The 14,455-nt window shown below is 38.9% G+C and overlaps 1 protein-coding gene across 4 annotated transcripts in view; it reads left to right on the top strand.

Moving 5' to 3' along the window:
- Positions 1–14,455, top strand: part of Unc5d (unc-5 netrin receptor D) — a 559,209-nt gene that overhangs the window by 347,515 nt on the left and 197,239 nt on the right. For all 4 annotated transcript variants that reach the window (XM_090353935.1, XM_090353934.1, XM_090353933.1 and 1 more), the window contains exon 4: positions 10,952–11,055. In XM_090353935.1, the coding sequence (XP_090210061.1) occupies positions 10,952–11,055 (104 nt within the window). The remainder of the gene's footprint in view (positions 1–10,951; positions 11,056–14,455) is intronic.

Here is a 14,455-nt window from a genome sequence, read left to right as displayed (position 1 = left end):
GTGTGAGAGAAGATGACAATAAGTATGTTGTTTTAGCATATTGTGGTACTTATTAGATGTATATATCCATGGCTTTGCTTTACCCAGCTATTCTAAGTATTTGAGACTGAATTATTTATTGCTTATAATAATTCTTCACATGAGCTCCTGTAGGAACTCACATTGACCATTGTTTCATCGGCAAATATCCATCCAGTTTTTTTTTGTTTTTTTTTGCTATGTACTCTTCTAGGTGCCAAAAACATAGCAATAAACAATATGGATAATCAAGTCCCCTCTCCTGTGTAAAGAAGAACACACTTGACTAGGCAGGTCTCTAATTAAAGGTAGGGTTGCTCTGGTTCTCTTCTTACATCATATTGAGGATCATGACAGATACAAGAAAACCAACCCAAATCCACAGCTCCCCTGACTTCCAGTTCCTTATTTACACAATTGGTAAGAAAGTAGGATTTTTGTAGAATTTTATTCTTTTTCTCTATGAAAGTAATCAGTGTTCATCACAGAAATTTGGGAAAATGGAGAAAGTGCTGCAGAGCATAATTAATATATTCATAATCATCCAGGGAGAGGTTGAACCTTTCCTCTTAAGAGTTTTCCAATAAATGCATATAGAAATCTCAAACAGTTTGCTATTTTCAGGAGATAGACTTTTATAGTTTTAAATTGTGCAGTATTTAAAATTAAAAATATTGAAATCGGCCGGGAGTTTGGCCTAGTGGTAGAGTGCTTGCCTAGCATGCACGAAGACCTGGGTTTGATTCCTCGGTACCACATACGTAGCAAAAAGCCAGAAGTGGTGCTGTGGCTCAAGTGGTAGAGTGCTAGCCTTGAGAAAATCCAGGGACAGTGCTCAAGCCCTGAGCCCAAGCCCAGGACTGGAAAAAAACAACAACAACAACAACAACAACAAAATTATGGGCCAGGAGTTTGGCCTAGTGGTTAAAGTGCTTGCCTAGCATGCATGAAGACCTGGGTTCGATTCCTCGGTACCACATACAGAAAAAAGCCGGAAATGGTGCTGAGGCTCAAGTGGTAGAGCTCTGGCCTTGAGAAAGTCCAAGGACAGTGCTCAGGCCCTGAGCTCAAGCCCAGGACTGGCAAAAAAAAAATATTGAAATCGTTCTCCATTTTAAAGTGTCCAGTCTTCATGCATCTGGATGCAGTTTGGTTTCCTTCTCTCCTGTAGAATAGGGATGGCAAAAATTGCTTTCCTTTGTCTCTTAGTCCCTGTGTGAACCACTGAAAGTCAGAGCAGAGTACCACAATCTCTCTGTGCTTGCTCCCTCATTAGACAAGGCAAGTCTGAGGTAAGAGCAGCCTTCTCCAATGTGATTTCAGAAGAGAAAGGTAGTCAGGCAAGATTTTGTAGAGACTTGCAGGAAAATGAAGAGTTTATCTGTTGAAGGAGGAGGAGGAGAGGGAGAGGGAGAGGAAAGGGGGGGAGGAAGAGGTGGTGGTGGAGCCTTGGTCCTTGTTGAAGCAGTAGGGATCTGCAACTGGAAATGCCTTGTAGTGTGTGTTTTATAAGCAGAGTGGTCCCTGCCTCGGTATGCAGAATTCTCTCCAAAGCTTCCCTGTCCTCACACTACTATGCTCCACTGTGCTGCTTTAATGAGGAACTGCCACCCTCTCCGCCTCATCACTCATCTTGTGCCTGTTCATTATCTGTTTAATGTCTTTCCTTCCTGGTGGAGCATGTGTTGGGGGAGGGTCCAGTGGTCCTTGGCTGGTTCAGTGATATACTGCCACTGACTGTCCAGTCCATGGTCAACAATGAAGGAATGGAAGACATTGTTGCACATTTACTGAATACCAATAAATAAATATGGTGGCACAATAAATGAAAGTCTATTTACTGTGAAACAGATGTTGACTGCAGAAAGGTCTGTTTTGTATGGAAGTAGATGTTTTGCCAACAACAAAATTATTTAACTTGAAGAATCATGCTTTTGAAATGCACACATGCAATGATAAGTGTCATGTGTGACCCAGTAGTGTATGTAACAGGCTTTTTCAATATATTCAGCTGTAATCTTCAATAATGAGCTCATGGTTTGTAATGTCTGCATAGTATTTCATTGTACAAACGTGCCAAAAAATTTTACCTGTGTCTACATTATGAAACTTTTTGGTTGTGAGCAGGTGTTCAGCATTAAAGGTGATAAACTAAGTGGCTTCCTGTGACATTTATCCTGCTTTGTAGTTGTCTGATTATTGTCTTCGAAAACTAGAGGAGTGAGTGTTAACTGAATTATAAACAAAGCCTTTTAGATAGTAGCTTACCTGAGATGCCTATTCCATGTAATTCATTTATTTGAGGAATAGAATTTATTAGTTTTTTGTGTATTATCGAGAGTTGTGAAGCCAAAAACAATTTTACAGTGTTTTTTAACATTAAAAAATATCATTAGCTGTCTTTCCCGTCTCAATGTCATTTCTTTTTTTTATTGTAGTTAATAAAAGGGTTACATGATATTTGTCAGATAGAAGGTGCATTAATTCACATACATTGATACCCTTTCACATGTCTTGTTCCCCATTACCCTAAGCAACCATCAATTCATTCTCTGGCTATTTGGAATTTCCTTTTCTGGATTTTCATGTAAATATTTATGGAATATATAGTGTCTTGAGAATGGCTTTTTCATCTAAAAGTATTTTTAAGATTCAATTGCAATATGTATCATACATTTATATTTTTTTGTTGCCAAATAACATTATATGACATGGATATGCCACAAGCTATGATCTAGGCTTTGGTTTTAATAATGACCAGAGAGATGAAGTTTCAAATCTTCTTTTTAATGTCTGTGTGTGTGTGCGTACATGCACATGTGGGTGCCTGCGTGCCTCTGGTCCTGCGCCTTTAACTCAGGGCCTGGATATTGTCCCTGTACTCTTTTTGCTCAAGGCTAGTGCTCTTATCAGCCTTAATGCCACTATCAGCTTTTTTTGACAGCTCATTGGAGAGGAGATTATCAAGGACTTTACTGCTCAGGCTGGCTTCGAACTGCCATCCTCCGATCTCAGCTTCAGTAAGATATTAAAATGTCTGGTGCCTGGTTTTCATTTTCTTACTTTACAATGGCGTTAGAGCTTGAGATAGGCACTTGACTGCCTGAGCAGCAACTCTGTTTTGTGTTACTTTTGAGTTAGGCTCTTTTCTCCCCTGGAAATACAGACCACAGTCTTCCAATTTTATACTGGCCAACCCTATCCAATTTTAAGTGTGGAGAGGGAGACTCTGGAGATTCATTTCTGTGATCATCCCAATCTCTTCCTCCTAGCTGGAATCACAACTATGAACCAAAAGCCATTAACTATAATTAATGATCCTGTCCTTTGAGATATGTTTAGCAACCTGTGGCCATTCTTTTGTAAATTCTTTTCATTTTCCTATCTCTTTGACATTTTATTTGTGGGTATTTATTATATTCACTTTGCTTAAGTAGTTCTTTTAATATAGCAAAGCTTTCATCCTTCCGTACAGGATTTTGTTCAGAATGTTTTACTGAAATTAATTTTTAATTTTGACAAAACTGTATGTGCCAACCATTTCTTTTTTCTCATATATTTTTATTGTAATTAATAATAGGGTTACATTATATTTGCCAGATAGAAGGTGCATTACTTCACATACATATCCTTTCTCATGTCTTTCTCCCCATTTCCCTCCCCGCCACCCCCACCCCACATCTTGGTTTTCCTCCCTTCCCTATCCAAGTTCAAATAACCAAATACACATATATCCAATATATCAGATAACAAAGTGAGATACTGTAACAATATGAGATAACCAAGGGACAGCAAAGCAGATGAGAGATAACATAGTACATTAAGGACAACAATCACTCATTATATGGCTTATGTTTCTATATCCTAGAGGTCCTTTCATTTAGTGTCATACTATATGGCCTTATGTATCTAGGTTTTGCTCTATTGTAAAGCTCTGCTAGGAAAGCCCAAGGTTTCTACTGATTATGACAAATGAGGGAATCCATTGAGCCTATGTTCCTCTGAGTCTGGCTTACTTCACTTAATAGGATTTTTTCTAAGTCTTTCCATTTCCTTACAAATGGGGCAATGTTGTTCTTTCTGACAGCAGGATAGAATTCCATTGTGTATAAATGCCACATCTTGTTGATCCACTCATCAACTGAGGGACATCTGGGTTGGTTCCATATCTTTGCTATGGTAAATAGTGCTGCAATGAACATTGTTGTGCTAGTGGATTTAGTATGCCCTGATTCTGGACTGTGTGCCAACCTCTTCTTTAAGAGTTGGTTCTTTAATGTGAAGTTTAGAGAACTCTTTCCCTTCATAAGATCCAATAAATATTTTATTTCATTATAGCTGGGGCTTCCTGTAAAAATATTTCTTATTAACATGGGATTTATTTTGGTATAAAGTAAGATAGGTCTAATTTTATTATTTCTTCTAAAGAGCAATTAATCATCCTAATACCTTCTGTCCCTTAATTTACGAATCATTTTTAACATATACTAAATTATTCTTTTTGAAGTGGCTCTGAGAATTTCTCATTTATATTTAATTTGTGACTGGCCGATGATAAAAAAAACACCCAGTGCTCATCATCATAGCTTCATAATAAGATTTAGTTATACATGTGACCTTCACTAAATTCTGGAATGTACCCAGTGCCCTAAGAATGAATAAAATTTATTAGCTTTAACCTTTACAGAAAGGATACTTAACAGGAAGCACTGACCTCACATCACACGTGGGAAACTGAAGCAATGATTTAATGAGTCAAAGTGATGATGACCACGCTATATATCTATTTCAAACCACTCCCCTGCCTAGTTTTTACACTCTGAACCCTCACCCTTTCTGAGTTAATCCTCAGCCTTGTTCTACCTCTTAAGCCATGCCCTTAGGCCTGTCTTGAATCAATTATTTTTTCATGTATGTCCTCCCAGTTTTTGTCCAAACTATCTACAGACTTCAATCCACCTACCTACTCCTAGATGGAATTATAGATGTGATCACCAAACATAGCTAATTGATAGGAGAGTAGGGAGTGAGGGTGCCTCACTAAATTTTTGGCCAGCCTGGCTTAAAATTGCAAATACTTCTGAACTCTGGCTGTAATTTACAGACTCTCTCCTTTATAATTAATTACTGATCGATTTCCAGGCAAAGATTTAAGTTGAAAAGTTTGAGAGATTTTATTTCCTTTATTTCGAACTTTTGAACACTGCAACTTCTAAATATTGTTTTGAGTTTTTTTATTAGTATATTTTATGAGTTAATGCAGTTGATTACAATCTGTTAATCCAATGATTTCCAACAATCTATTGTTCATTTATTCATGAATAATAAACTGTGAATAGAAAATTGACAACTGTTTTATTTTCCTTAAAAATAATAGTGTTATTTCACTGTGGCATAAAATAATATAAATGAATATTTTAGGTACAACCTGCTTTCTGTTCCACTTAATTCCTTTGTTTTTGTTTCTTCCTATAAATATACTTCTAAAACTATTGCTTTTATGATTTGATTAATTTTGCTAAAATTCAGTTTTTCACTTTGGATATTTCGTGTCTACGGTTTTATTCTGTCCTTTTAAGACGATGTTGTTTTGTGTGCAATGAGCCCTTTTGTCAGTTTAATTTGTTTTTCAGCTCAAAGAGTTATTATCATTTGGTGAAATGCTTTTTGTTGATCATTTTTCAACTTGTGTCCCTTTAAAATTCGGATTATATTTAGCATTATGTTCCTCTATCTCCACATTATCTTTGTCATTTATTTCATCCTTTTTTATAGCAATGTCACGTTATTTTTATGACATTTTTCTTAGCGTATTTGTTTGCCAGGTATTTATTTATTAAGTGCCTGCCCTTATCAGATTTCGCAGTAGATACCGAAAAGAAATTGATGAACCTCTTAGAGATGGAGATCTCTCTAACCAGAAAAATAAATATAGAAGAGACTATTTTAAGAGCTCTACTGGAGGTCAGCTCTTCAACTAGCAATCTGGATCATCTCTCTGACCTGTGTCCTTTAAGAGTCTGGGGCTGGGACTTCTGCCCGAGCTGAGTGCTTCCTAGGGCTCCACCACTAGGAGGCGATAGAGGAGACTGCAGAGGAAGAAGAGGATGATAAGATGGTTTAGTGTTCCTATTTTGGCCCTGTCCTTGTCACCCCAGCAGAGTTTCTTCATGCTGAAGATGACAATAGCTGCATCTTCCTAAGGAACTCCTTTTCTCAAGTCTTCCCAGAACCAGATCCACAGTGCCCTTCATGGATGCCAATACCAGGCTAGTGAATTCTTTCCCCCAGAGTTCTGGGTTTCTGCCTCTTCAGTCACCCTTCAAAATCCCTGGGGTGTCAGCAGCAGCAACCACCCAGAGCTTTTAGGCTTCACTTTTAAAACACCAGCCTCCTCCTCCTGTTTTTCCCTTCCATCTCTAGGAATGGGATCTGCCTCCTCCTGTTCTTCCCTTTTCTTTTTAGTCATTCAACCTTTGATGCAAATATTTTCTGTTAAACCACCTGATATGCTTTTTGTTTGTTTGTTTTCCTGGCTGCTTTCTGACAGATCTGCCTTCAGTATACTGACTGTGGGTGTTTATCCCTAACTTTGATATTCTTGTATTTCTAACTCAGTAGTTATGTTTTCTTCTTAGTAGTGGCAGTTTCTTGATCTTAGATGTCATCCAATTCACAATCCCTTATTCTAACTTCTTAGTTGTTTCATTTTGACTAAAGAGTCTGAATTCATAATTATTAGAAATGACAGTCCATATTTCTTGTCTTTTTAAAGGGGAAACATTTAATTACATTTGTGTGTTTTGTTACTTATTTTGTTACTTATTCTTTTGGAGTACTGTGTATGCTTTCCCTACTATTAGAAATTGCATAGGATTCTATGTCCATCCATCATCGAGGCCTTGAAAGGATCATTAGTGAAACATTGTTCAGGAAGAAATGAATCGGTTGGAATATCTGTGGTGTAGAGCCAGACGATACATCTACCTCTGTAACTGAGAACTATTTCCATAATTTAGAATCTATTCTTTGAATCTATCTGTTTAACCTCTTTAGAATTCACAAGGACGTTGTCCTTAGACTTCTCTCTCAGGCAGTAGTACCAGTCATACCACAGGTCAGGCAGATTCTTGACTTTTACACTTAGAGTGAAAACTGATGCTTGATTCTGGAAGGTGATTACTGATGGACACATATGTGACACCTTGCTCCTTTACTGACCCTTCTGCATAGCCTTTAATCCTTAGGGCTTAAAAAAATCTTAACCTTTAAAGAAACATTTTATTAGCATATATCACTCATACAGTTATATATGCGTAAGTCCATAAGAAAATGATGCAGTTAACCTCTAGCTTCATGACAATTGCAATGCATTCTTTTTCTTTTTCTTTTTTCGTTAGTCATGGGACTTGAACTTGTGCACTGTCTCTGAGCTCTTCAGAGACACTTTGAGCCACAGCACCACTTCCAGTTTTCTGGTGGTTAATTTGAGATAAGAGTCTCATGGATTTTCCTGTCCTTGCTGGCTTTGAACCATGATTCTCAGATCTCAGCCTCCTGCATAGTTAGGATTACAGGCATGAGCCACTGGCACCAGGCATTATTGCAACAAACTCTTACCAAAAAGCTTAGAGCAGCTAAACCTTGGCTGTTGCATCTGCCAAGAAAATAACTCAGGCAAAATATGAACACAATATAGGAAAGTTTATTGAAAAAGGACTATGATACAGAAAGAGCACGTGGCATGGACATGCCATGGGAAGAGAACCTTAGCCCTTCTCAGCCATCTTCTTCCTTGAAGAGATTGACCTACAGTTAAATAAGGAGAACTGAAATCCTCTCACATGGCTGATCAGTGAGAGTCCCTTCTGTTTTCTAAAAGATTTTGATATGCGAGATCTGTTGTCCTGTTTTTTTCCTCATTTTATTTCATTTCTCTTACTTCCTGGTTCTTCAGTAGCCCCCAACCCTCATCTTATCAAGTAGATTTTGGTTTAGCAGTTTCTACTGCCATTTGCAAGCTTTATAGGCTGTCATTCCCTACATGCTTTTCTACAAACCAAAATCATTTGAAGGGATTTTTATTGGTATTTCCACACATACATAAAGTGAAACCCTCTCCCATCAAACTCACCCCCTATATCTCTTTCCCTCATGCTTCATCTCTATTTCTTTTTTTGTTAAAGAATTTACTAACATTGAGTTTTACATCATATTTCACATGTCATGTTTAACAAACAAGTATTCAAGAAAGGAATCTTTATATACAATCCCTGACACATAGATTTCAGAACAATTAAAATTAAGCTGAGGGTTTGTATTGTCATAGATATGTATTAATATATGTAATAATAATTTTAATAGGTTTTGTTGTTCAGCTTTCATAAATGGGCATCAAGTGCTTTAGCCACATCCATGTTTCCTCACCTTCTACATTGGCTCTCCACTCCCACTAGTACCTGCTCAAACAACAGGGCTGGTCTTTTTACCTGTACAATGAACAGTGCTGATGTTCTTCACTTCAGGATTCTGGGGAATCGGGATGGGGGATGGGGTGGCAGGTCATCTTGTTTCTTACTTGTATCAGATCCTTTCTGCCTGAGATCTCTTCGCGCGCGCGTGCACACGTGCACATGCCAGTACCAGAGCTTAAACTCAAGGCCTGGGTGCTGGCCCTTAACTTTTTACTCATGGCTGGTACCCTAATGTTTGAATCACATCTCCACTTTGGACTTCATTCCAGTCAATTGGAAATAAGGATGTTTAAGGCTTTTAACTGTAATTGTGAAATCTCAGCCTCCTCAGCAGCTATAGTTGCAGGTATGAGCTCCCAGCTCAGCAGCCTCTAGTTAGAGCTTTCCTTTTTCTCATATATATGAAAGTATCTGTTTCACTGAGGTGCTGGAAATGGGAAGGAAAAAGGTTCTTCACTCTATTCTTTTCATCTGACAATGTAGCACAGTGAAATATGGCAGTAACCACAAATGAAGTATTTATTACTTTTCCATTTGTCCTGAGCAAAGAAAGGTAATATAATTAGAAAATAGAAACATAGAAATTTCCTCTATTAGGTTCTGGACGCTCACTTGGTTGAGCACAGATTATTTGGTGGTGTCAAAACTGCTATCATTATTCAGCCACACTGAGTGTTTTGTTCCTTAGAAACAAAACAACCAAATAAAGGGGAGAGGAGACACCAAACCTGGAACCTGAAGAACACAACTCTTCCCTTTAGCAGTACTAGCACTCATGCCCAAGTGACTGAAGGCCTTGAGGGAAGAATCACAGGGACCTGAAGAGAGGGCCTTTAGGAAAGAGTAAGATAATCTCTGGCCTCTGGGCAAGTCTGGATGATTCACAGTCCATTGATGCAGTTTGTTGTTCCTTGTGTGATATGTGTGTCACCCTTAGAGACAGACATTCAGGGTCACAGAATGGGTGATTGGCAGACCTCACACCTACAACTTAGGGAGAGCAGAAAAACGGATGGATGTGCTCTACCGCCTGCCTGAGGTTCAGGTCCCTTTGCTGTCCACTTCTGAATGTATACCAACACCACCAAAAGAATACTCCTATTTGTCTCGGGGAGAGAAAAACATTAAAAGTAAACTTCAGAGGAACCACAATCCATGCATGGCTGTGCTCAGTTATTCATTGAGTGTTTTTGACTTGCTAAAACGAAGTTTAATGTATTTATACAATTTATAAAGATGTAACTGATTCTGGCGCTCTTTTACAGAGGACATATTTCATGTAATTGTAAGCACTGGAGAAAATTAAATCAATAAATCCACCGCTTGTAATTTGAGATACTCAATTTGAAGGGAAATGCATTGTCAGGAAGGGAGGGCAAATCTTTTGAAGTGAGGAGGACTTGTAAACAACCTGTCTGGGCTCTAGTGTCTGGGTGACAGTGAGATCATCACAGTGTTACTCTAACACTCCTATAAGGGCAAAAGTCCACTTTTTTCTATTTATGTTCATTGTCCCCCTTTATTAAATTATGCATATGCTCCAATAAATATCTCCCTCTTCCCTCCCCCTCTACACCCCCCTTCTCTCTCCATGATGTGTCCTTCTCCCTGAAACCGCTTTGCTGGTTGGCAATCAAGTGGGATGTCAGAAATCTTACTGAATTTTCTTTCCTCTTGCCCATATTGATGCTTTTTATGACCACTGGCAAAACAATTAACCTCTCCAAGTGCCACCCTTCCATGTGTAAAAGCTTAATAATGCATCTTGTTTGCAAAGAGCCTTTAGTCCTCTGTGAAGGGTGTGTTTGCAAAGGGCCTTGAGTCCTCTGTGAAGGGTGTTATCCAGGCACTCAGCCTTGTTGTGTGACTGGAGGACATTGTATCATCTAATTATATATTTGGTTGGCTAGGTTATAGATTTTATTGTGGTTGGATGTGGGCCCTTCTCCCTGGTAAGAAAGAGAAGGACACCTCATTCTATTCGGTAACCTCATTCTATTACCATCTTCTTGAGCCACCTTGAGGGTTCAGAAAATGACAAGGGTTATAGATTAATCATGTGCACTGTAGTAAAGGGAAAAAAGCCATGAGCATTTCAACTGCATCAATAGCTCTAGATGACAATTTATTAGACCAAGTGTTCCATCAGACACTAAGCAGATGATGCTCCCCAGGACCCATGAAGGAATAAAGGTGTTTTCTTTGCCCTACTCCCCTATGTAGGTTATTTTTCACCCTTTACATGAATAGAAAACAGTAACAGTTTTGTTAAGTGTATTCCAAATTGATTGGGGACAACGTAGAAGAGTGGTTCTCTTATTTTGGCTCTCCTGCAACAATGCACTCATTGGTTTGTATCGAAACTGTGATATGATGCTCACTGTCTTTCTGTGATTAGAGTCAGGGATGAGTTCCAGTGCCCTTGCACAAAATATCACGGGTCTCATACTTCTTTGCAGATTTGCGGAAAAACTTTGAGCAAGATCCACAAGGCAGGGAAGTTCCTATTGAGGGGATGATTGTACTCCACTGCCGACCACCTGAGGGAGTCCCCGCTGCCGAGGTAAGAGTCTCAAGGCTTCAGGCACTGCCACCTGTGAAGGTAGAGGGAGGCCTACAGGGACAGGTGAGGGGAAGGAACAGAGCCTGCTTCTGGCACTTTGTTACATCAAAGCCATGTACTGGGGAGGGAAGTAAGCTGCTGGTCTACTTTCTGGCTGATAGAGCTCTTGCTGGGCAAGATGAATAGGATTTGGTGTGCAGGCTTGCTTTTGGTGACCTGGTATCACATGGTTGTGTTTGTTTAGGTGGGCTCCACTGATCAGCATAAGGGTGTATGTCTTTTTGGCTAAGGCTGGGTAGCAATGTTTCTTGGGAAGGATTGATGATCTAGTTCTAACTTGCAATGGTGGTTTCTCAGTCTTTGCTTACTCTATTGAGTCTCTGGTAGGTTGTAAGTTTTGTGCTGAGGTCAGGAATATAAAAATGTGATGGAAACATGTCTAGAACCTCCACTATGCTATTAGAATATAATTGTGACTGAGAATAATGACAAGAGTGAAGGCTTCCTGAATCATTTAGTTACTACTAAAACATCTTCTGGGCTGGGTGTCAGTGGCTAACTCTAGTCATTCTAGCAATGGAGAATCATGGTCCAAAGTTAGAAAAGCCCATCTCAAATTCACTAGCAAAAAGTTGGGCTGGGGGCAACTCCAGCCATGAGCAAGGATGCTAAGCAAGTTTGAGGCTCTGTATTCAATAGGGAAAAAGATATTCTGATAGATTAGTCATGTTTGCTATTATTGGGGGAATCTCTAAGAAATATAAGCATGTTTCAGCTTAGAAGTAAGTTGTACCGTTTGCAGTGTTCTCTGTGAAGCTGGGAAACTGTCTTCACAGTTATAATTTATTCACTGAAAGGTGGAGATACATTAAAAATAAAAATAAACCCCTGAAGTTTTGGCTCTGTGTTTTAGCTCATATATCTGTGGGATTTGTAATTGGCAGGACAAAGGGAGAGTGCGGGGAATAGAAACAGATCACGTGTGCAGTTAGCAATCCTGCTAGATGGACGCTATTCAAAGCTCAGATGGTTCCCAGAAATGAAGTAAACGGACTTGAAAATTAAAGTGAACGCTCTATGCATGATAGAAAATGATTAGAAAGGAAAATGCTTATTTTTACATTTTTACTTAATGTGAAACAAGAAAGATATCGATCTATTTTTTTTTTTTGCTTTTGTCTGGCTCCTTGCTTCCTACCAAATGCTCCTCTGTTTCCCAAACAAATGATAGTGTCATTCATTTACCATGTCTTACCTGTTCCCATGGTTGACCTGTCATGTCATTCGCTACAGTCCCCGTCCATCTCTCAAAACCCCACTATACAAATCATTTAGTACGAATATGTGTAACCTCTGCCATGCCAGCCAGGTGAAGCAGTCCCAAGGTCCCCTCACATTCCTTTCTGGCTGTGCTGGGTCCTGACCATCAGCGTTAGTGAGGCCAGGGTCAGCATGGAAACGAGTTTTTGAGTATTAGTAACATGCCTGCGAGACCCTAGCACACTCTAAATGTCTGCCAAACCAATATTTACAGTTGGAACACAGCTGAGATATTTGCCTGATACAGTCTTTGCATTGTGGAGACAGAAAAAACTGATGTCGAACCAATGACAACTTCCAAACAGCCTGGAGGTCTCTCAAAGCATTAAAATAAAGTTACTCTATGATCCATTGACAATACTGTTGAGTGTACAATGGAAAGAAGTGTCCAACAGACATCTGCCCTGGCTACTGCAATTCTGTTCACAATCTCCAAGATAAGTGTGCAGTCAGCCTCTCACCATCAACATGTAAATGGAGGAAGAAAATGGGCTATATGTAATGGAATACGATACAACCTTTACAAAGAACAAAACTCATTTTTGACATAATGGCTGAATCACTGAGACTTAATGTTTCATTTCATAAGCCAGGCATAGAAATACTGATAAGTACTATGCTGTCTTAGTTGAGTTCATAGAAGTAGAGAATGAAATACTTATGAGAACACTGAAAAGTATGAGAAAAATGAAGTGCCCATAGTATTTGAGATAAAGAATATAAAATAAAGTCTAGTTTGGCATGAGCCAAACATGAGTATGGCAGGAATTTCATGATAGTGATGTAGCCTGTTCCGTACTGTTTCAACTTTTGGATGCTCATCTACTGTATGTGCATGATAGGTACATTAGAGTCAGCTTCCCATACTGAATTCTATGTATACTTGAAGCAGAATTTCTTCTTCGATGGTGATGAACAGTGACTATTCTCCCTAGTGATAATTATGTAATTGACTTGAAATGCTCTCCCCATCAAAAATGCTAAGCCTGACCCAACACATATATTAACTAGCTTGAATTTTCCATTTCATAGCATACACTTATTATCAAAATACCATGTGGTGCAAAAAACGCCCTTGCAATTTTGTCGATTAAAATTTTAAAAAATTATGAAAAATGTAAATAGATTTCTCACATCAAGTGGCTCAGCAAATATTTGATAAATATAAATGAAAATCAGTGTTCTGATGCTGTTGAAGTGAGAGCAGGTTCAATCCCATACATAGGTTGTGAAATCTGTAACAGTTTAGGGTGTTCTGTTGCTGTATTTTTGGTTTATTTTTCTTCTGTTACTGGTTACCAGCAATTGAAGAGAACATTCCTTACCTGCTCTTTGAAGACATAAAACTGAGAAAGTTCAGAATGAAAGAAAGATAAGGACCAGTGTTATCTGATAAGAAAATACCAAAAAGCAAAATCTATCTTCACCGTGAATGTGCATGTGTACAAGCCACCTCTGCCCATGCACTGAACGGCCTTCTAGAACAATTCAAAAATTTACCAAAGAAGAATTCTGTGGTTTCCACTTTCTCTGGGAAGGTTGGACTTGTACGAATGCACATCCTTCCATTTCCCTCCTCTAATTCTACTCCATAAGGTAAATACGGTCCACTCATTGGTTCAGTCCCTTGACTCTTTCATTTGCTTCTGATTCCTACTATAAGGAGCAAAGCAGAACTGTTGAGTAGAAGTGGAAAAACTAGTCAGGAAAGTTGATGAACAAAGAAGGGAAGAGCACAATATATACACATCCTCCTGCCATATTGGTGAACTGTGGGCCTTCAGTTCCTGCATTCATTCCCTAGAATTGCTATTATAAGTAAGTAGAAGCAGGCAGACTTATGCAGTGGAAAATTATTCTCTGACAACCTGATAATGTTCTCAGCCTGATGAAGGTTCTAAGGACTCAGAAAGAGACCCTGTCTCAAGCTTCTCTTCTAGCTTCTAATGGTCAGCAATCCTTGGTGTCCTTTAGTTTATGGACTCACTGTTCCACTCTCTATGTCCTTCTGCCCTTGGCTTCTTCTTTCTGTATGTCTGTGGGTCTGAATTTCCTTCTTTGTCTGAGAGGATACATACCA

Source organism: Megascapheus bottae, chromosome 20 (genome assembly GCF_031878675.1).
Source record: "Megascapheus bottae isolate mThoBot1 chromosome 20, mThoBot2.hap1, whole genome shotgun sequence".
In the NCBI taxonomy this organism is placed as follows: domain Eukaryota; kingdom Metazoa; phylum Chordata; class Mammalia; order Rodentia; family Geomyidae; genus Megascapheus; species Megascapheus bottae.
The sequence above is the reverse complement of the archived record's forward strand: the minus strand, read 5'-3'. Positions and strand labels throughout refer to the sequence as shown.